Source organism: Mizuhopecten yessoensis, unplaced genomic scaffold, assembly GCF_002113885.1.
Source record: "Mizuhopecten yessoensis strain PY_sf001 unplaced genomic scaffold, ASM211388v2 scaffold10523, whole genome shotgun sequence".
NCBI classification, from domain to species: Eukaryota; Metazoa; Mollusca; class Bivalvia; order Pectinida; family Pectinidae; genus Mizuhopecten; species Mizuhopecten yessoensis.
Genome location: NW_018408589.1, coordinates 467745 through 490521, shown reverse-complemented (window position 1 = coordinate 490521; position 22777 = coordinate 467745). Strand labels below are relative to the sequence as shown.

At 38.4% G+C, this 22777-nt stretch overlaps 1 protein-coding gene across 3 annotated transcripts in view; it reads right to left on the bottom strand.

Annotated features, from left to right (window-relative positions):
• Nucleotides 1–22777, bottom strand: part of LOC110460915 (calcium/calmodulin-dependent protein kinase kinase 1-like) — a 165683-nt gene that overhangs the window by 51678 nt on the left and 91228 nt on the right. The window contains exon 1 of one of the 3 annotated variants that reach the window (XM_021514127.1): nt 21574–22254. The exons of the other annotated variants lie outside the window; for them this stretch is intronic. Coding sequence (XP_021369802.1) covers nt 21574–21677 — 104 coding nt within the window. The 5' untranslated portion in view covers nt 21678–22254. Of the gene's footprint in view, nt 1–21573; nt 22255–22777 lie in introns of those variants that run through there. 3 annotated transcript variants of the gene reach the window in all.

Sequence of the window (22777 nt, the reverse complement as noted above, 5' to 3'; positions counted from 1 at the left end):
GGGGGAGGGGGGGGAGGAGTAGTCAGATGAAATTTTAAGCTCTGTACGTTAAGTTCGTAAAAATTTGAACATCTTCATTGCAGTCCTTGAGAGTTTTATTTCCCTAAACCATAAAAACACTTAAGGGGCTAAAGAATTTCCCTCACATTAACTATTGATCTTAAAGCATCAGCAACCAATTAGACAAATTTCAAAGTCAATGAAACCTAACAACTTCACGATAAATTACATTTGTAGTTGTGAGAAGAGATCATTGAGAATTTCATTACCCCGAAACATGATTTTTAGCATTTCCCTGAGGAGTTACGAGGTGTGATTTTGAAGTCTGCTAGCTAGTAATTATAACAAGTCCTTGTCGAGAAAAGCGGAATGATGGGGTCCCATATGACAGCCATTTCTGACACAACTAACATAGATGAATGAATGAATGAATCAATGAATCAATGAATCAATGAATGAATGAATGAATGAATCAATCAATCAACTTCAGACTATCAACTGACAAAAATCAATCAAACAAACGATTAATGAGAAGTATAACTGTAAATTAAAACAGCTTTCACATAATGCATTAAAGGCAAAATCCAGAGCCATGTGGTAACTGCATGCTATCACAATTCCTTGGACAAGATACATATGGAAATTCTACAATACAAAGGTTGATGACAAGTTTCACTACCATTAAGGAGTCTAGACACCACAAGTATCAATACCGATATGGAAACCTGGATCTAGGAGTTGCTTCTCTCCGTTTGTTATTTGCTGTACTTATCATAAGAGGTCTTCTGTATACCATATCCTGAACTCAACACATACTGGAGGCACAGTAGTCTAGTAGTAGGACGCCGGGCTCATGACCGAAGGGTTGCGGGTTCGAGTCATGGTGAGGCACAGTGTTGAATCTTTGAGCAAGATACTTGACGCCGCTTGTTCCAGTCTACTCAGCTGTAAATGAGTATGTGGTTGGGCAGTGCTAGAATTGTTGAATGCTAGCTGTGAGCACCGAAAGGGCAGCACTGGCTGTATGCTCCCCAGGGAGTTGAGAAAGATTTTGGCTGGTTGCAAAGGCCCTATACCCACGGATAATAATTTGTGAACCGCTTTGAGACGACCTACGAGCAAAGTGGTGATAAAGCAGTTAATAAGAACCTTGAATTATAATATAACCAACAAGAGCGTTCTTAGCATAAAATATTCAGCGGGGCTAGACCGGGATTCGAACCCTGGACTTCATATTATACATACGGAAGTGTACTAGCTCAAATATACTTCATTTATATCTAAACTGAAGTTAAAGGGAGGTTACTGTGGATAGGAGAACGGGCAGTGCAGTGGACCAGGAATCCTTAATGTAAGATGTGATTTATCAAGATACCTCTGTCTAAAATCACCCGAAACAAATATTTCTTTATAGTGACAATGATGACTCATACATATTATCTTAGTGGTACATATAAAGAATATTTTAATCATACTTATAATATTATCATCTTTAAGTCATGTACTTACCTTAATTCTGAATATCCACAACTTGGTTGATATTTTCATAAATGATATTTCCCTTGCAATAATAATAACAATAGATTTATGATATTAGTATTCATTGTAAAAGTAATCCTGGTTTTAACAGAAATTCAATATGAGACTAATTTAAATCCTCATTCACTGCACAAACATACACAACAGGTAACGCACCCATGAAGAGTTAATGTTCCAATGTCGAGAACATCCGCAGTAGGTGTACAAAGTCAATGTCAAGAATCCATGTCAGCATATCAAAAGTACAGGTATAAATAATCTCAAGCTTTAGATCACTATCAGTCCCCAGAGTTAAATGTACAGTAGATTCAAGATTTTGTTCCTAATTTAAGTCTTCGTTTCCTTGTAGAGAATAATAATACACAGCAGACAGATCGGAATTCAAAGTTAATGCTTTTAAAAGCAAGACAACTCAAACGCATGGTACAAAATAGGAGCTATTAAAAGCTATCCAATCTTCACGGAGGATTCCGCAACTATCTGTGAGCACCGATATACAGTACAGCATTTCTGAATGAAGCTTAACTCTAGGAACTGTGTGGGCTCTGAACTATGTGAATCTGTATTGACATATATATCCACATCTAGTAGTGCACTCCATAAAACTGCTGGATAAAATCAAATCAAGTTTGCAAGCACTCAGCAGCTGGACCCAGCAGAGTACAATTACATAGACATACCCTGAGAAGATGATGTATTTATAATGTTCTTTCGGCAGGTTAGGCGCCCCAGTTGGAATTGTAGATATAGATTATACATCTCTAGAGTGGATGAATAAGGCAATTCGTTACCCCATTAAAGTCCAATACACCACAGAGCTGAGACTTCTACCAGATAGTCTGACCGTATCTACAGTTGAACTTGTGTGAAATAGATTTTTCAAGGTGAAAGATGGCAAACGCATTAAGGATCCCCATACCACTGCCAAAAAGTCCAACGATGTATTGGATACTTTTTACTTGGCATGACTGTAGCTTTGATAAATCAAAAAAACCAAAACAATACCTTGTGGAAGAACTTTTATGTCATGACAGTAAATTAACTAATACATCCCCGAAATTTTATAGGACTATTCCAATCTTTAGACTGGAACAGTTCAAATGTGTCTTTAGGGGTGAATAAGTAAAAGGAACCAACAAGTTATACATGTACCAGAATTAGGTCTGTTGGGTTGCTTCATCATCTATATAGAAGATTATTACGTTTGAAAAAAGGAAATGTAAATAAAAAGTACCTGTTGAAGTAGCTCACAGATCCTCAATAACTTAATCCAATACATAGAAAATGATTTCACTTATTTCCACGGAGAGGCCTTAATGTGGCTAGGTGAACTGGTATGGTGTAAAGTCCAACAAAAACACTAGTCCAACAGTGAACACATAAACCTACATAAAATAATAAACCACACGCTTGAGTCTTTGACACTTAATCCCGCTTGAATGGAAGTATAATATGTCTTTAAGATACTTACTAGAACACTTTCAGGTCAGCAGGGTTTCCTGCCATGTGCCTGACCATAATCCGCCTAGGTTATTTTTAGTAACAGTTATCTTGACCTTAGAACTTTTCAAAGCCCTATTGCACATCTACATATCAGTGTATCACCATGTTTAATTTTAAAAAGATCAATCTTTTCTTTTGGATTTCAAGATAAGGATCATACTCACAAATGTCTATTTTTAGTAACAGTGACCTTGACCTTGATTTTAGAGATTTTTTAACCCCTATTGCACATCTTCATTTCACAGTGTATCTATCACTGTGTAAAATTCAGAAAGATGAGTCTATTGAATTCCAAGATAACCTACGGAAACGAAAGTGGACGCACAGACAGACAGACAAACAAATTAATGAACACAGTGATTACTAAAATAACTTAATATGATGTCATTCTTGTACCAAAATCTTACATATTATATATCCATTGTACAGTAAAACTAAGGTAAGTCATGTTCCTCGGGACCAACATAAATATTTGACTTGTACGGTTTTATGTTAACTGTCTCATTCTGGTGCAGATCAGGCCAATCAATGGCCTGCCCAATCTCCATGTTCTGGTGCAGATCAGGCCAATCAATGGCCTGCCCAATCTCCATGTTCTGGTGCAGATCAGGCCAATCAATGGCCTGCCCAATCTCCATGTTCTGGTGCAGATCAGGCCAATCAATGGCCTGCCCAATCTCCATGTTCTGGTGCAGATCAGGCCAATCAATGGCCTGCCCAATCTCCATGTTCTGGTGCAGATCAGGCCAATCAATGGCCTGCCCAATCTCCATGTTCTGGTGCAGATCAGGCCAATCAATGGCCTGCCCAATCTCCATGTTCTGGTGCAGATCAGGCCAATCAATGGCCTGCCCAATCTCCATGTTCTGGTGCAGATCAGGCCAATCAATGGCCTGCCCAATCTCCATGTTCTGGTGCAGATCAGGCCAATCAATGGCCTGCCCAATCTCCATGTTCTGGTGCAGATCAGGCCAATCAATGGCCTGCCCAATCTCCATGTTCTGGTGCAGATCAGGCCAATCAATGGCCTGCCCAATCTCCATGTTCTGGTGCAGATCAGGCCAATCAATGGCCTGCCCAATCTCCATGTTCTGGTGCAGATCAGGCCAATCAATGGCCTGCCCAATCTCCATGTTCTGGTGCAGATCAGGCCAATCAATGGCCTGCCCAATCTCCATGTTCTGGTGCAGATCAGGCCAATCAATGGCCTGCCCAATCTCCATGTTCTGGTGCAGATCAGGCCAATCAATGGCCTGCCCAATCTCCATGTTCTGGTGCAGATCAGGCCAATCAATGGCCTGCCCAATCTCCATGTTCTGGTGCAGATCAGGCCAATCAATGGCCTGCCCAATCTCCATGTTCTGGTGCAGATCAGGCCAATCAATGGCCTGCCCAATCTCCATGTTCTGGTGCAGATCAGGCCAATCAATGGCCTGCCCAATCTCCATGTTCTGGTGCAGATCAGGCCAATCAATGGCCTGCCCAATCTCCATGTTCTGGTGCAGATCAGGCCAATCAATGGCCTGCCCAATCTCCATGTTCTGGTGCAGATCAGGCCAATCAATGGCCTGCCCAATCTCCATGTTCTGGTGCAGATCAGGCCAATCAATGGCCTGCCCAATCTCCATGTTCTGGTGCAGATCAGGCCAATCAATGGCCTGCCCAATCTCCATGTTCTGGTGCAGATCAGGCCAATCAATGGCCTGCCCAATCTCCATGTTCTGGTGCAGATCAGGCCAATCAATGGCCTGCCCAATCTCCATGTTCTGGTGCAGATCAGGCCAATCAATGGCCTGCCCAATCTCCATGTTCTGGTGCAGATCAGGCCAATCAATGGCCTGCCCAATCTCCATGTTCTGGTGCAGATCAGGCCAATCAATGGCCTGCCCAATCTCCATGTTCTGGTGCAGATCAGGCCAATCAATGGCCTGCCCAATCTCCATGTTCTGGTGCAGATCAGGCCAATCAATGGCCTGCCCAATCTCCATGTTCTGGTGCAGATCAGGCCAATCAATGGCCTGCCCAATCTCCATGTTCTGGTGCAGATCAGGCCAATCAATGGCCTGCCCAATCTCCATGTTCTGGTGCAGATCAGGCCAATCAATGGCCTGCCCAATCTCCATGTTCTGGTGCAGATCAGGCCAATCAATGGCCTGCCCAATCTCCATGTTCTGGTGCAGATCAGGCCAATCAATGGCCTGCCCAATCTCCATGTTCTGGTGCAGATCAGGCCAATCAATGGCCTGCCCAATCTCCATGTTCTGGTGCAGATCAGGCCAATCAATGGCCTGCCCAATCTCCATGTTCTGGTGCAGATCAGGCCAATCAATGGCCTGCCCAATCTCCATGTTCTGGTGCAGATCAGGCCAATCAATGGCCTGCCCAATCTCCATGTTCTGGTGCAGATCAGGCCAATCAATGGCCTGCCCAATCTCCATGTTCTGGTGCAGATCAGGCCAATCAATGGCCTGCCCAATCTCCATGTTCTGGTGCAGATCAGGCCAATCAATGGCCTGCCCAATCTCCATGTTCTGGTGCAGATCAGGCCAATCAATGGCCTGCCCAATCTCCATGTTCTGGTGCAGATCAGGCCAATCAATGGCCTGCCCAATCTCCATGTTCTGGTGCAGATCAGGCCAATCAATGGCCTGCCCAATCTCCATGTTCTGGTGCAGATCAGGCCAATCAATGGCCTGCCCAATCTCCATGTTCTGGTGCAGATCAGGCCAATCAATGGCCTGCCCAATCTCCATGTTCTGGTGCAGATCAGGCCAATCAATGGCCTGCCCAATCTCCATGTTCTGGTGCAGATCAGGCCAATCAATGGCCTGCCCAATCTCCATGTTCTGGTGCAGATCAGGCCAATCAATGGCCTGCCCAATCTCCATGTTCTGGTGCAGATCAGGCCAATCAATGGCCTGCCCAATCTCCATGTTCTGGTGCAGATCAGGCCAATCAATGGCCTGCCCAATCTCCATGTTCTGGTGCAGATCAGGCCAATCAATGGCCTGCCCAATCTCCATGTTCTGGTGCAGATCAGGCCAATCAATGGCCTGCCCAATCTCCATGTTCTGGTGCAGATCAGGCCAATCAATGGCCTGCCCAATCTCCATGTTCTGGTGCAGATCAGGCCAATCAATGGCCTGCCCAATCTCCATGTTCTGGTGCAGATCAGGCCAATCAATGGCCTGCCCAATCTCCATGTTCTGGTGCAGATCAGGCCAATCAATGGCCTGCCCAATCTCCATGTTCTGGTGCAGATCAGGCCAATCAATGGCCTGCCCAATCTCCATGTTCTGGTGCAGATCAGGCCAATCAATGGCCTGCCCAATCTCCATGTTCTGGTGCAGATCAGGCCAATCAATGGCCTGCCCAATCTCCATGTTCTGGTGCAGATCAGGCCAATCAATGGCCTGCCCAATCTCCATGTTCTGGTGCAGATCAGGCCAATCAATGGCCTGCCCAATCTCCATGTTCTGGTGCAGATCAGGCCAATCAATGGCCTGCCCAATCTCCATGTTCTGGTGCAGATCAGGCCAATCAATGGCCTGCCCAATCTCCATGTTCTGGTGCAGATCAGGCCAATCAATGGCCTGCCCAATCTCCATGTTCTGGTGCAGATCAGGCCAATCAATGGCCTGCCCAATCTCCATGTTCTGGTGCAGATCAGGCCAATCAATGGCCTGCCCAATCTCCATGTTCTGGTGCAGATCAGGCCAATCAATGGCCTGCCCAATCTCCATGTTCTGGTGCAGATCAGGCCAATCAATGGCCTGCCCAATCTCCATGTTCTGGTGCAGATCAGGCCAATCAATGGCCTGCCCAATCTCCATGTTCTGGTGCAGATCAGGCCAATCAATGGCCTGCCCAATCTCCATGTTCTGGTGCAGATCAGGCCAATCAATGGCCTGCCCAATCTCCATGTTCTGGTGCAGATCAGGCCAATCAATGGCCTGCCCAATCTCCATGTTCTGGTGCAGATCAGGCCAATCAATGGCCTGCCCAATCTCCATGTTCTGGTGCAGATCAGGCCAATCAATGGCCTGCCCAATCTCCATGTTCTGGTGCAGATCAGGCCAATCAATGGCCTGCCCAATCTCCATGTTCTGGTGCAGATCAGGCCAATCAATGGCCTGCCCAATCTCCATGTTCTGGTGCAGATCAGGCCAATCAATGGCCTGCCCAATCTCCATGTTCTGGTGCAGATCAGGCCAATCAATGGCCTGCCCAATCTCCATGTTCTGGTGCAGATCAGGCCAATCAATGGCCTGCCCAATCTCNCTGTGGAACAGTATGTATAAGCTTGTTACCTATTTGTGTGGAACAGTACTTATACGGTTGTGACCTACTTATGTGGAACAGTACGTATAAGCTTGTGACCTATTTGGGTGGAACAGCACGTATAAGATTGTGACCTATTTCTGTGGAACAGTATGTATAAGCTTGTTACCTATTTGTGTGGAACAGTACGTATAAGCTTGTGACCTATTTGGGTGGAACAGCACGTATAAGATTGTGACCTATTTCTGTGGAACAGTATGTATAAGCTTGTTACCTATTTGTGTGGAACAGTACTTATACGGTTGTGACCTATTTATGTGGAACAGTACGTATAAGCTTGTGACCTATTTGCCGATAATCCAGGTAGAGTTTAGCATGAAAGTCTCAGAAACTGTTATGGTTCTGATGCATTTAGGCGGACGCTGTTTCATAGGGCTTTTTTTGTATTAAGTGATAAATGTAAGTACAGTAACTTAACTTTATTGGTAATTAAAATTCATTTAACTGCTATTCCGTCTTTGCGTATTGCAGAGTTATCTTCTCTTGTGAGCAGGTATTGATTGTTAGGTCATTGGTTTGTGAGAGTAACGTCATCAATTTTTGAGAAAACGACGTGTATTCCTCACACAAACCAATGACGTAACAATCAATACCTGCTCTCAAGAGAAGATAACTCTGCAATACGCAAAGACGGAATAAAATCTTGGTAGTAATTTTACTGCAGGAAACAATTGACCATTAACTGTTTAATTACTGTTAGTACTCATTCTGACAATTACTCTAACAGTATAGACATCTTGGGTCATTTGAATGCTCCTTATACACTAAACAACTTGGTAGAGTCCAACTATTGGATATATGTCAATATTTTTATTGGCCCGAGGAATCTGACTTATCCGAGTTTTACTGTATATATATATATTACCATAAAATTAAGCATTATCTTCACCATTAAAACCATTATTATCGGGATCGACAGAAAAAATAGGCCACATTTATCCACCGGTCACTGTTGTCAATACCACTCATTATGTAAACATCGACCAACATCAGTTCATAAATTCATATTTCATATCAATGACAAGACGTTGGTAGTTTTACATCTGAGGAATATATTTCTAGAAAAATGGCCGTATATTTGAAATTATTTTAGTTAAAATTTAAACAAAAAATCTTTATTAAGTTTTATAAATTGAATTAAACTTCATGCACAATTAATTTTTTTTCTTAATTTTTGTTAAAAAAAAAATCAAAATTAAAGACATTCTTCTGCAGACTTCCTCAAATGGAGTATTAGTTTTTTTTCTCCAGAATGTCATGAATCTGGGTCACACCAGTGCTTTATTGATCACAGATCAAGACCACACAAGTGCTTGATTGGAATTTTATATCTGTAATACATGGCAGCAAAATTACAGGAGAAGTGAGTGCTATTGTAACAGTGTCTACGCCAACACTTACAGGGTCTCCTTCTCCAACTAGCCAACATATATGTCCTAGATCTGTGTCACTGCATGTTTACTAATGTCTTAAAAGGAAACCAGTCAAGGCTTTTGATTGGTTTAAAATATGTATTGCTGTATCTACATATAATATTATTTTACAAAATGTTCATTGGTTTAAATTATTTTAGCAGTTGACACTGAACAGGATTTGGTTCATGTTATTTGCAAAAGGTACTGTGAAATCAGATATTTTTGTGAGGCCCCAATTTCGTGGTTTTCCGATAAAGCACTATTTTATGGGAACATGAATTCAAGCATTACGAGTACCCACTCAAAATGAAAATTGCTTTATACCAAAGTTGTATATAAACTTTATTTATTTTACAACAATTATGAAAAAAAGTTGGGAGGAAACGGGAGTACCCGGAGAAAACCCACGTGGTCCATACCTTTTCACGTCCGATCGGGGAATCAAACCCCGGTCACCTTTGTGAAAGGCAAGTGAGCTATATCCACTGCACCACCCGACCACCCTTGTTGGAATTACTTGTGGATCTATGAAAAAAAATAGTGATTTCACACTTGTATCTGATTTGTTATTTAATAAACTGACTTTCGATTGGATTTAAATGTTGACCATATCTGTGTATGCACTTTTGAAAAGGTCATCTCTTACTGGTCATTAAACTATAATACATTAGACTAATATGAAATGTAAGTGACAATTTGTGTTCAGATGTTACACTAATTAAACTACCGCAGTCCAACATTCAATATATTGAAGAGGATTTAAGAAGAGTGTCTGTATCGCCAACCTGGATATTTAAGCAATCACGGCAAAATATTTCCATTTAAGGTAATATCTCCTTCTCTCAACAACTAGACAGACAACATGCACTTTTACCTTTCTTCATTCCTTCAACAGGTGCCTCATACAGAGAGCAAATTTGTTTAAAATATGATGATCAAACTGGTCAGAAGAAGGGCTTAATTTAATAAGTTAAATGCTCAAATTACCCCCTTTATTTGACATCAGTTAAGATCTATATATGCATGGTTCTTGAAAGAAAATCGCAATCATTTCAATGTCACCTTATTATGACATGGGGACTAAATCCATAGGGGAGGGGATAGACCAAAGAGCTAACCTTGGTAGCATGATTGTATTCATCTCTCCATGCCAACAAGCAGTTTTACAGATATAGGGTAGGAATCTCGTCAGTTACCATGTTACGACTTTAGTCCCCGTATAGTGGCAGCATACTCCTACTCACTGTCGTTAGACGCACCTGAGTATAACAATGCTCTACAGGCTTGTCACTGCTCAATCAGCTTCATTAATGATGGGAGTATATAGAGGCAATGCCACGCGTGTTTATCTGACATCTCCCATGGCAGGACTGTATAGTGTATATCACAAGGGCTTTGGCTTGAGTGAAATATATAACCTTTGTGCAATAAACAATTGATTTCTTAACTTGATATGCCCAAAGAAGACATATATTGATATTATTACATAATTAGAATTTTTTATATAAATATCAAATTTTCTGTAAAACAGTTAACTTATCATTACCATGCACATATAAATCTTTAATTTCTTTCCTGAAAACTTGAACTAAACAACAACAGTTGATAAAATAATGTTGCAGATGGGATAATGATGTCACATCACCATAGTATATAATGGTGCTAAAATGATCTCTTTAAGTTTGAATTTGTCCGTTTGATCAGTTACAGATAAAATGTTGTAGCCCAAATGGAATCTTGGCCACAGGAAAAAAACCGGAAACTGTACTCTGTATATAATATCCTGTTGTATTAATTCCTATACACCCTTGTCAACCATTACATGTTGAGCATCTGACAATATTTGGACCCCATTGTACTACAAGGAGTATTTAGTTTGGACATCTGCATCAGAGGTCTGACCTCTAAACAGGGCCTTGAAATAACCGTCAAAATATTTTTTGAGGCAGTCCAAAGGTAAAGTATCAATTGTCGTTGTCATAGAGAGCCGTGTACAATGTGTACAGCGGGAATGTCCCCAAGAGTATCCTGTCAGTACCGCTGATCGACCAGTCATGTGACCTCAACAACCTACCCCTGGCGACCATAGCGAATCAGGTTACAGACAAAAGTTACAATCTATCAAAATTGTGCCCTTCACACTGGAATTTCTGTGAACAGTATGCTCTGAATAAATATAGACCATCTTGATAAATTATTTCTGTAACGGGAAACAAAAGAGGTGAAAGTTAAATTGATGCAAACATTTCCAGAAATACAAAGAGGTAGAGAATGAAGCCCTGTTGTCACGATACAGCAATAATGACTTCGTAATGTAAACATTTTATCTGTACACATATCTTGGTGACATTTCGAATCTAGGCTGAAGTTAACGGCTAGGAAACGTGAGGTTGTTTCATGACTTTTGGTTGTACACTTCACAGTTTCAAACCCACACACGAATTGAGTCTGTCAGCAAGTAAGACCAGAATAATGAGCTATAGCTAAACATTACATCTACATCAAAACTTAAACCATGTAATAAACATGTCTCTCACTTCCTTTTATTAAAATGACAATAATAGCTACATGAAAATACACTGATTTTACGTAATAAATGCCCTTCCCCTTTTCTATCATTATAAACTGTATTATATCTACATTCACTCATTCATCCCTCCCATTACCCTGGTAGTACTAATCTACCTAGCTGTGAAAATCTGAACTAAGTTAAATACTGAGAGATATCCCCGTGTGAAGGACTGGCATCCTTCAAGTGGGAAAAAAATACTTAAAGAGACTGTTTTCTATTTGAACCTTCCACTTTCTCCTGATTGTGCCAGTTTACCTAGCTGTATATAAGTGAGTATACCTGGATTGGGGAAGTAAACTTTTGATAGACCAGCGCCCTTTCCATGTAAAAATAATTTGTGTTACATAATATTATGATGCTGCCATTGGTATCACCTTTACTGGCTCATTAAGATGATAAGATAACTTTTATTTGGAATTTTCAGCTAACAAGTTTCTTTAATCTACCTGATTATCTAGATTCTCGATTTTTGCACAGATGTGAGATTCAGAGCAGCTCTCTATTAGGGTAATAACTATCAATCTAGGCAACCAGCATCAATTGAGATTCAATCAATTGTACTCTGGTTCTGTCATGAAAAAGGGAAATGGAAAATAAAATCAGATTAGCAGATGGAAGTCCCAATAGTCCCCTTGATAAAAACTTGTGAAGCAAGCAGAATTTGAAATAATTCTAAGTTCGTACCGTAACATATAAAAAAAATCTTCCTATCTGAACAAATAGGTTAAAATCATGGCCCAAATATCTTCCAGGATTTTAGTCTTATAAGAAGCCAACACAATTTGCAATCATTTATATCTTAAATTTTCTGATTAAGCTGTCAATGCTTTTAACAAAGGCATGATCAAACACGGACATAACCTAGATTCAAACAGGCTATGACCTTAATGGGATTTTCACCAACGACACGTAAATCTAAGACCAATAATTACGATTGATGTGTTACTCGCGGGTAATTTCCGCAATGGCATTTTCGGATACCAAAATCTTAGTAGACAAACATACACATTAACAATTTATCTACAAAATAAGAAATGAAGTGTTACATTAAATTCATAAATTGCATGTTGGAGATAAAAATCAAGAGTTATTTTTCCGTAAATTAAGACCGATGAACCTAGATCAAGTCAACATACGATTAATCAGTCTATCGACAGAATTTCATGTTAAAGTGTGAAAACTCACTTCATGTAAACAGGGATTTCTGATTGTGACTTACTCATGTCCATTTAGTTTTGTTATTTCCTCAATTATTTGTACAGAAGGCAATTATTGGTTACATGACTTTTTATGGAGCTACAACATTTTGAAATAATTCCCAGATTTGTTGCAGAAAAGTATTAACATAACAAATACCTGGATCAGTAACAAAACCTGTTGTCCTGTAATAAGCCCGTCCCTAATTTTAGCCGGAGAATATGTGCTAACACCCTGGACATATCACAGGATATATACGGTACACTGACTAGGGCCTCAACTGCTGTAGCCCAGATAGATTTGTCTGGTCTGTTTACAGTGTGTAAATCATCTCTGTTCTAATAACTTCAATCTAATTTCAGGGTTCCATAATTTTTATGACTGCATAGTTAACATAATGTCACTTGAAAGAAAAGAATTCATTATAAATGTTCATGCTCTGTTAATACATCTGCATGCAACAAACATTTAAAGTATGATTGATATTTGTCCTTAATACCGTTGCTCAGAGTTCAGCTTAAAGAACCGATAATCAACCATTCTGCCGATTATCAACCATTCTGACATATTCAACCATTCTGACGATAATCAACCATTCTGACGATAATCAACCATTCTGACGATATTCAAACATTCTGAAGATATTCAACCATTAATTCTTTCGATAATCAACCATTCTGCCGATAATCAAACATTCTGACGATAATTAACCTGACAATAATCAACCATTCTGAAGATATTCAACCATTCTGACGATAATCAACCATTCTGACGATAATCAACCATCTGACGATAACTGCTTTTTGTTATAGTGTATGACTTTCAGCTTGAGTTTCCAATGTTTAAGAGGGATAACAATTTAGGCATTGATGGGAACATTTTGTACAGTCAAACCCCCATTAAAAGACCACTGTTGGGAACTCAAAATATGCATGGTATCTGAACACAAGTTCTTTTAAAAATGAAATAACTACAATTAGGAAATAGTCTTTTAACACAGGTTCAACTGTTAAATCATATGAGTATGATGAAAAATCATCAAACTAGAAAATATCTGTATGAAGTTAGTGCCATTTTGACAAATTTCTATAAATATATGCAGTAAAGGTGACCTCTAAATTTATTTCCTGAAATACAAACTCGTTCAAAAATACTTATACTTGACCTTTGTGTAAAGTTTGATCCAAATCTAGAAAGTAGTGAAGCTGCAAGAGTGATGACAGTGACAAACAATTGACACACAAGGGGGACACTACTGTGTATTGCTTTGTCCTCGTGAAACATGGTTAACCCCAGGGAAACAAAGAATCATGTTTCCCTACAATAAGGGCAATAGATATTTTATTATGCCGAAAAAATCAACAAATCAATCAAATACATTAACACAAGAGCAGAAATGACGAGGTTGATGCGCCATTGTCGTCACCTGCTTCCATCATTGGGAACTAGCTAGGTGTATTGGCTCTTGCTGATTTTCCTAGAGGCTCTGAATAAGGGAAATATGATGTTTTATTGTCCCGTCATGTGACCAGTTTCATCCAATCAGAACCACTATCATAAAGATGAGATTAACACCAACACCCCCCGTCCTTCCAAAATAAATTTCTTAAAAACCTTTTACACCATAATTTAGTTATGCAATTTTAAAATGTCCAAAAAAATACATATATTTACTCAGGATGAAAACAAAAGATTAAAACAAACAACAATATCAAAATTCCACAGTTGAAACATTATACATCAATTTCTGACTTGTGAACTGAACTGGTATACCACATTGTATAGATAACCCATGATGATCCCCTACTGGAAATAGGGTTCAGGACACCAGTGAAATCCCAATGGAGTAGGGGAGGTCAGTCTAAACAAGGCGGGGAAAAATAAATATTTCATTTCCTCAAAATTAGATTATACAGTAATCTGTATGTGTTGTAGTTTATCAGATGTTTGGAGCAATTCTGTAGTTTATATGTTGTTATGAAAATTGAACTCATCATAAACTGTAGTAAATACAGAACAGAGTGTTAAGGCCAAGCCAATTCTATGTTTTCTTTAAAGATCCCTGTATCACTACCAATAAACTGTAACTATAAACACGAGGAAACAGTGTTATCCTTGCTAATATGGCTATAGCTATCATTAAAACATCATTTCTAAAGAAATAGAAACATTTTGAAGAACTTTTATGAAAAAGTATGTGTAACATGCTCCAGCCCGAGACGGATTCAAGTCCAGGGCATCAGGGCCCGTATTCATGAAACCGTTCTCATGCTCAAGTATGGATTCTGTGCTCAAACTTGTTTTCTTGTAACTCACTTAAATCATGTAAAACGATCAAAAAATTAAAAGTAAACATTGAAAGCATGCAATATTCCGCTTGAAGCTTCTTCACATTTTTTCCAAATCATTGACAAAATAAGATTTTCTCAATAATTTACAAGTGGAATAAGAAATTAAGCTTGATCACAAAATCCATACTTGAACATCAGAATGGTTTCATGAATACGGGCCCAGATCGGTATACTTTTATAGTAACCAGCAACCAATTGTCAGCTACCTGATCTACTGTACTACCCCAACACAGTCATGCTACAGTTATTTCCGCAAATTAGAATAAAGGGACTAATGCTGTGTGACAATTACATTGGTGTTCTTTAGTGCTTTGCCTGCAAGGGACATGGATCCTTAAGGGTCAATTTAAGGAGAGAATGTGATTTCACAAGGAGACTTTCATGCTCGGACGCCTTTGGGAACAGATGATACTACATCACTCCATGTTAGTATAGCACATGTACCCGAATGGCAACCATTCTAACAACACTGAGAGAGGCAGTGCCAAGATTTATTTTTATAATAATGTCAGGAGCAATGTTATAAGCTTTTCAGAAACAATGTCAAATTTTATCATGGTTTTAGGCAAAACCTGTGTGGCATTGAAACAGGTATGTAGTTTTTATGTAACTGCAGGCAAAGCTGCACTGATTATATCGACAGAAATGAGGCCAAACCAATTATGTATTCGTTTTCATCGTAACAGTAATCTGAAATGTTTCGACTAATTAATTTACAAACATGGCTAATTCTACCCGACATTTACAGCATGACTCAAACTTCAGAATTAAACTTAAGCTAATTATACTCTTATATGGTAAATACTTCCATCGTAAGGGGAGGTAATTGGGTTGTCTAGCATTGATGTGAGGTAGATACATAGATGGATGAAAGGATAGACACATGATTTGATAAATATGTACAAACTTGCAGAAAGAAGGACAAATAAATGTTGGGAGGAATGTTCTAGTAGGTGGATGACAGGACGGACGGAAAATGTTCGTTTAACAGACAGACACGCAGACAGGTGGTTCACTGGTTGGAAAGTTCAATATACAGATGGCAGGACAGACAACTGGTTGGACAAATTGATAAGAAATCCTGAGTTTTCCAAATCTATTTTTTTATGAAAACGAATGGTGATGATGCAACAGGAAAATCTACAATGTTAAGAGGCAAAATGTTTATGTGCTAAACTGTGTAAGACGATGGACAGAACACCAAGGACTTTAACATGTCCTAAAGTAATAGTTACAATAATACAACACACAAACTCCTCCATTAAACAAACAAAACTCTTTGCCCGAGGAAACTAAAAACATGTGTACACTGTGAAAATCCATTTAGGCCTACTTCCATTTTTGAGTTTATTGAATTAGAAGAAGAATTCTACTTTCAGTAATTGATTTAGGCTGCTGGTCAATCGGCCAGAAAATGGATTATCTCCCATCTGATTCCTCGTATAATGATTATTTGATTTCGGAACCATCTGTAAAACTGTCGTGTATTAACCGATACAAATAAACAAATAGGGTCTGACAGGACATGGTCTAGTTAGTGTTTCAGACGAACATACTGTTAAGTACATTACTATGGAATATAAAAACAAAATGTCTTCTCCATTCCATTATTCTCTATCATTGCCTTTAAATGAATTGATCCAATGGTAAAACAATGGCCCTCCACTATGACAGCTGGGGTTCGATTCGTGCTACATGACCCTGAAGGTTTCCTATGATGTGTTACTATGTTCTCTCTATCATTGAACTCTTTAACTCATTCACCCTTAAAATTTCATAATGAACTATTCCAACCTCTGAAATGGAAGAGTTCAAATGTGTCTTTAGGGGTGAATGAGTTAAGGCTCATTACAAGTAACTGAGGCCACTTTTCGACATTCCATCACAAGGAAAACCCAGGACCACAAGTCGCTTATCCTGTGTCCTTCTAATTATGTCCTGTGCATGAAACACAAAATATATTATCAATTTCTTTAAAAATAAACCATGTGAATTGTAACCCTCAAACATCTTAAGACGTCAGCATAAATATACATCCATAAGATGTTTGATTTTTATCTATTTTTTAATTCCTTAATAATGAATTAATTATTTCAAATTTTTCTCAGTAGTGAATACCTTATAAAGGAAACAAAAGACATTTATACATTGTATGTGTATTTCATTATATTTCCTTCAGTGAAATAGAAAATTTTACGGAAAAGAAGCTGGATGTTTTCCAATAGGGACAAAACGATTTTGCTACTTTTACCGACCTGTCAGATAGCATGGTTAAGTTCGAAAACAAACAGTTCCAGGGAATTGTCAATTTTATAGCGAGGTCGCAAAACAGCATTCCTTATCCCAACATTTTTGGCGCCAGATGAACTATCTGTTCCCCAAAGCCTGTGTCATTGTAATGGTTTGAACTGGTTTGTGTTTGATGTCCTATTAACAGCTATAGTCACTCAATGGCGTAACAGATTTTGTGTTTGATGTCCTATTAACAGCTATAGTCACTCAATGGCGTACCAGATTGTGTGTTTGATGTCCTATTTAAACAGCTATAGTCACTCAATGGCATACCAGATTGTGTGTTTGATGTCCTAGCTATTAACAGCTATAGTCACTCAATGGCATAACAGATTTTGTGTTTGATGTCCTATCTATTAACAGCTATAGTCACTCAATAGCGCACCAGATTTTGTGTTTGATGTCCTAGCTATTAACAGCTGTAGTCACTCAATGGCGTAACAGATTGTGTGTTTGATGTCCTAGCTATTAACAGCTTTAGTCACTCAATGGCGTATCAGATTGTGTGTTTGATGTCCTATTTAAACAGCTGTAGTCACTCAATGGCATACCAGATTGTGTGTTTGATGTCCTATAAACAGCTATAGTCACTCAATGGCATGCCAGATTGTGTGTTTGATGTCCTAGCTATTAACAGCTGTAGTCACTCAATGGCATACCAGATTGTGTGTTTGATGTCCTATTAACAGCTTTAGTCACTCAATGGCGTATCAGATTGTGTGTTTGATGTCCTAGCTATTAACAGCTATAGTCACTCAATAGCGCACCAGATTTTGTGTTTGATGTCCTAGCTATTAACAGCTGTAGTCACTCAATGGCGTAACAGATTGTGTGTTTGATGTCCTAGCTATTAACAGCTGTAGTCACTCAATGGCGTAACAGATTTTGTGTTTGATGTCCTCTTAGCAGCTATAGCCACTCAATGGCGTACCAGATTTTGTGTTTGATGCCCTCTTAACAGCTATAGTCACTCAATGGCATGCCAGATTGTGTGTTTGATGTCCTATTAACAGCTTTAGTCACTCAATGGCGTATCAGATTGTGTGTTTGATGTCCTAGCTATTAACAGCTTTAGTCACTCAATGGCGTATCAGATTGTGTGTTTGATGTCCTATTAACAGTTATAGTCACTCAATGGCGTAACAGATTGTGTGTTTGATGTCCTATAAACAGCTATAGTCACTCAATGGCATGCCAGATTGTGTGTTTGATGTCCTAGCTATTAACAGCTTTAGTCACTCAATGGCGTATCAGATTGTGTGTTTGATGTCCTAGCTATTAACAGCTATAGTCACTCAAAGGCGTACCAGATTGTGTGTTTGATGCCCTATTTAAACAGCTATAGTCACTCAAAGGCGTACCAGATTGTGTGTTTGATGCCCTATTTAAACAGCTATAGTCACTCAATTGCGTACCAGATTGTGTGTTTGATGTCCTATTTAAACAGCTGTAGTCACTCAATGGCGTAACAGATTTTGTGTTTGATGTCCTAGTAACAGCTATAGTCCCTCAATGGCGTACCAGATTTTGTGTTTGATGTCATAGCTATTAACAGCTATAGTCACTTAATGGCGTACCAGATTTTGTGTTTGATGTCATAGCTATTAACAGCTATAGTCACTTAATGGCGTACCAGATTTTGTGTTTGATGCCCTCTTAACAGCTATAGTCACTCAATGGCGTATCAGATTGTGTGTTTGATGTCCTATTAACAGCCATAGTCACTCAATGGCGTACCAGATTTTGGGTTTGATGTCCTATTAGCAGCAATAGTCACTCAATGGCGCACCAGATTTTGTGTTTGATGGCGTATTAGAAGCTATAGTCACTCAATGGCGTATCAGATTGTGTGTTTGATGTCCTATTAACAGCTATAGTCACTCAATGGCGTACCAGATTTTGTTGATTGAGGACCCAAAGAAAACCCATCGAACTACGAGGCTAGGTGACTGCCCCAGGTAGGAATCTTACCTGACAACCAGTGGTGTATGATTAGTGATCGTAGAGGTTCGACACCATACCAACTCGGCCAAAGAGAAAATAGATTGAGAAATGCAGTACATTTTTTGGTTCTTCTCACACATGAAAATATCAAAATATCCACACTATTTATGAAATACACAACTGATATTCATAAAAAAAAACAAGAATATATACCCTCTATTTATCACTTCAGTTGTTTCTACCAGAACTCATGGTCGCATTTCATCGGCATTATAAAAACTGAGAAAAGATGAAAAAACATATCACATTTCAAATTATGGCAAACCATTACCATGGTTATAAAAGGTGCCTTTCAAAAGCAGTAAATTCTTCATCCATATGACTAGATGAAAGCCTATCGGATTTTACGTAATTGTGGCCATGTTAAATGCTTGTTTTAATACATTTAGGACCATTACAGGTTTCCTAACAATAGATTCAATGACTTTTTTGCAAATTTTCTTTCCATAAAGCTATATTTGTAGAATAATTTCCAGGAAATGTCCATACAGTTTGATTTCAAATAATTTTGTTAGAAGGTTTTTTATCTTTATTTACATGTCCAATTAAAATTCTCCAATCCTTATTTTTCCTGTTGTTACATACATTTATAGAAATGTTGTATGTACATTGATGGAGCACAATGTTTTATTGCGACAAGTTTCAGCATCTATTTGATTAAATCTGATTAATGCTTATTTCAAGAAAGTAACAGGATTAAACTAGAACACTGACAGGTCAGTAAGGGCCCCGTCTTTAGGCAATATAACCCCCATAATCATCAAGAAGCAATCTGCCCATATAGCTGAGCTTGACGTTTGATATTTGGACTTCAAAAAGAATCGAAAGGAAGCAAAATATACATTTTACATGTACTATGATGTGAGTCTTGTTTCCTTCCACCTCCATATTTGCTGGGCTAACAGAAATGTAAATACTGGTGCAATACTCATTTGTTAGCTTTGATTTGTTTTATTTCACCTTTTATACCTCCTCCATCAAGAGCCAGGGTCAAAGTCAGAGATCCACTTTGTCTTTGACCTTTGGACCCAAATGACCTTGACCATTAACCCAGTGACCCTGATCTTTGGTCAGTTGACTTATTCTTTAATTCCGACCAACTTTGCTTCTTAATATCATAANCACCTTTTATACCTCCTCCATCATGAGCCAGGGTCAAAGTCAGAGATCCACTTTGTCTTTGACCTTTGGACCCAAATGACCTTGACCATTAACCCAGTGACCCTGATCTTTGGTCAGTTGACTTGACTTTTTACCTCAATGTGTATTTTTGTGAACTGAACATCTTGACCAAGTTTCATGTACATCGGTCAATAAATACCAAAGTTATCAGCCAGGAACAAAATTTGTGGACGGACAGACAGACAGACAGACAGACAGACAGACAGACAGAGTGATTACTATAGGGCACCCGTATCTCCGATACGGGGCCCTAATGAATGCAAGGATTACAGTGAATCCTACATTTAAATTCATTTGAGATGTAACAAGGCATTTGATTGGCCAATCCAAATAATTTTAAGGTACATATATTGTCTGAACATTTCTTCTAAGGTGGTGATTGTTAATGACATCAATTTTAAAGAAAACAAACAAAAACATCTTAAAATTGTTGTTTTTTAAGGTGATTTTAGCTGATATGAATTAGAATGAAGGTAACCCCATTTTCTTTTGAGATTTGCGTTAGTAAATCATGTCAATAATCTATCACCAACATTTTTTTCCTTTTTCTTGGGTGGTCTTTATAGACAGGTAGATTGAATTCCAAGATTTTAACAATGATGTCCTTTTACAGATTATACAGGGTCTGGTTGGCAGCCTAAAGGACCATGCTAACAATTAAAGTCATGCCTAATAAAGAAACAACACACAAATTACTAGTTTTGTACGTCTATTCTGTAAGACTTAATTAACTCCAACAACTGTTACAGTTAATCGACTTTTTTTGAAATTTTTGTAAGCACATGAATTTAAGTTATAGAGAGTCCCAGTATTTCTTTTGTATCTCCAACAAAAAGAGTTCCAATCAGGCAGAGTGATTTAACTCCAACTTTACTTAAATTTGATAATCTTAAACATCCAAGATTTTATTCTGTCAAATAACTGTTACAATCATATATTTTCCCAGATTGTAAGGCACTTTAATCCGGTATTTAACTGAATAGGAAGGTTAAATTGTTATTTTGATATGGTCTTTCAGATGTCATATTCGACATTTGACATTTTATTTGTTGTCATGCAATCCAAGCTGTTGCAAAATGATAATCGCACACAAATATCATACAAAATTATATATATACATGCTTATTTAATTAATTATTTTAAACTAATATTATAAATTCAGTAAATGTTCCTTTACCTTTCAAACAATCTTCGCAGTGTTTTCACGGAAACCGATGTCTGTGTCGATAAAGCATCTCTATCAGTCCAAAATGAACTCTTCCATGTTTTCATCTGGGCCATTCCGGAAACACTGGGATTTTAGTTTGCTTTTTGGAAATTTTTAACACAGGTCATGAAAAGTCTTTTGTTTCTCACAAAGTGCAGTCGACAAAATATCACCGAGCTTTTGTAATTTATGTCTCAATTTCTTGCATAACCTTTTTTTTTTCAAAAACTATCAAAAAACCCAACCCAAATCAATGATTCAGTGAATTTTTGTGTCAGAAGAACAAAAAATCACTCAAAATTCAATGGGATTCAAAAATATTGCACTTATTTCATCCTTTGTGTAATTTAAAACTACTTTCAGCTCAGATACATTTCATACTGCAGCACAATCTCTACACCATAAATTCCATGAATTTCACTGTATTTCAAATAAGCTCCAAAGCAACAAATTTAAACTCCTTTAGAGAAATTTTCCGGAAATGTAAATGTATATCCATATAGACCTGACAGCATCCTCAAAGAAGAATTTGAGTATGAAATAATAACGATCTTAATGTATTCTTATAAAATAATCATCATGATGCACTATACACAATAATTTCTAATTTCACTTAAACTTGACACCTCCAATGTGATGCGTTAAGTACACATTTCAGGAAGTGATCCAAATTCCTTTTGTCACTTTCTTAAACTTCCGACACAATTTAAGTGCGACACTTGTGACTCACAGTGCAAGGTTCATGCTGAAAAGATAAAACTCTGGCCATCCAAATTGATCGGAACTTGTATGTGATGTTGTTTCCTCAGCCATGTGTAGCTGATAATGAGTTGATAAAACTCGTACACAGTAACAGACCTCTCAATACTTGGTAACGCTTGTCACCAGAAAACCAGAAAAAAGAACAATCTGTAATATTTTATTAAAATATGAAACCAGAATATGTTGCAACATGAATTTTGCCTGGCTTATCAGACAAGTCAATAGATCTCATACTTACTAATATTACGATATAATCTGTCATTTTACACACTATGCCAATATTTCTGTCAACTCTAAGCTATATTGAAAATTGCATGGCCATTAGAAATTGATTGGATTTGGATACATAAATAATTGCATTGCAATAATGCTGATAAACAAGAGAAGGAGGAGATGTGATAAGCCCCCCCCC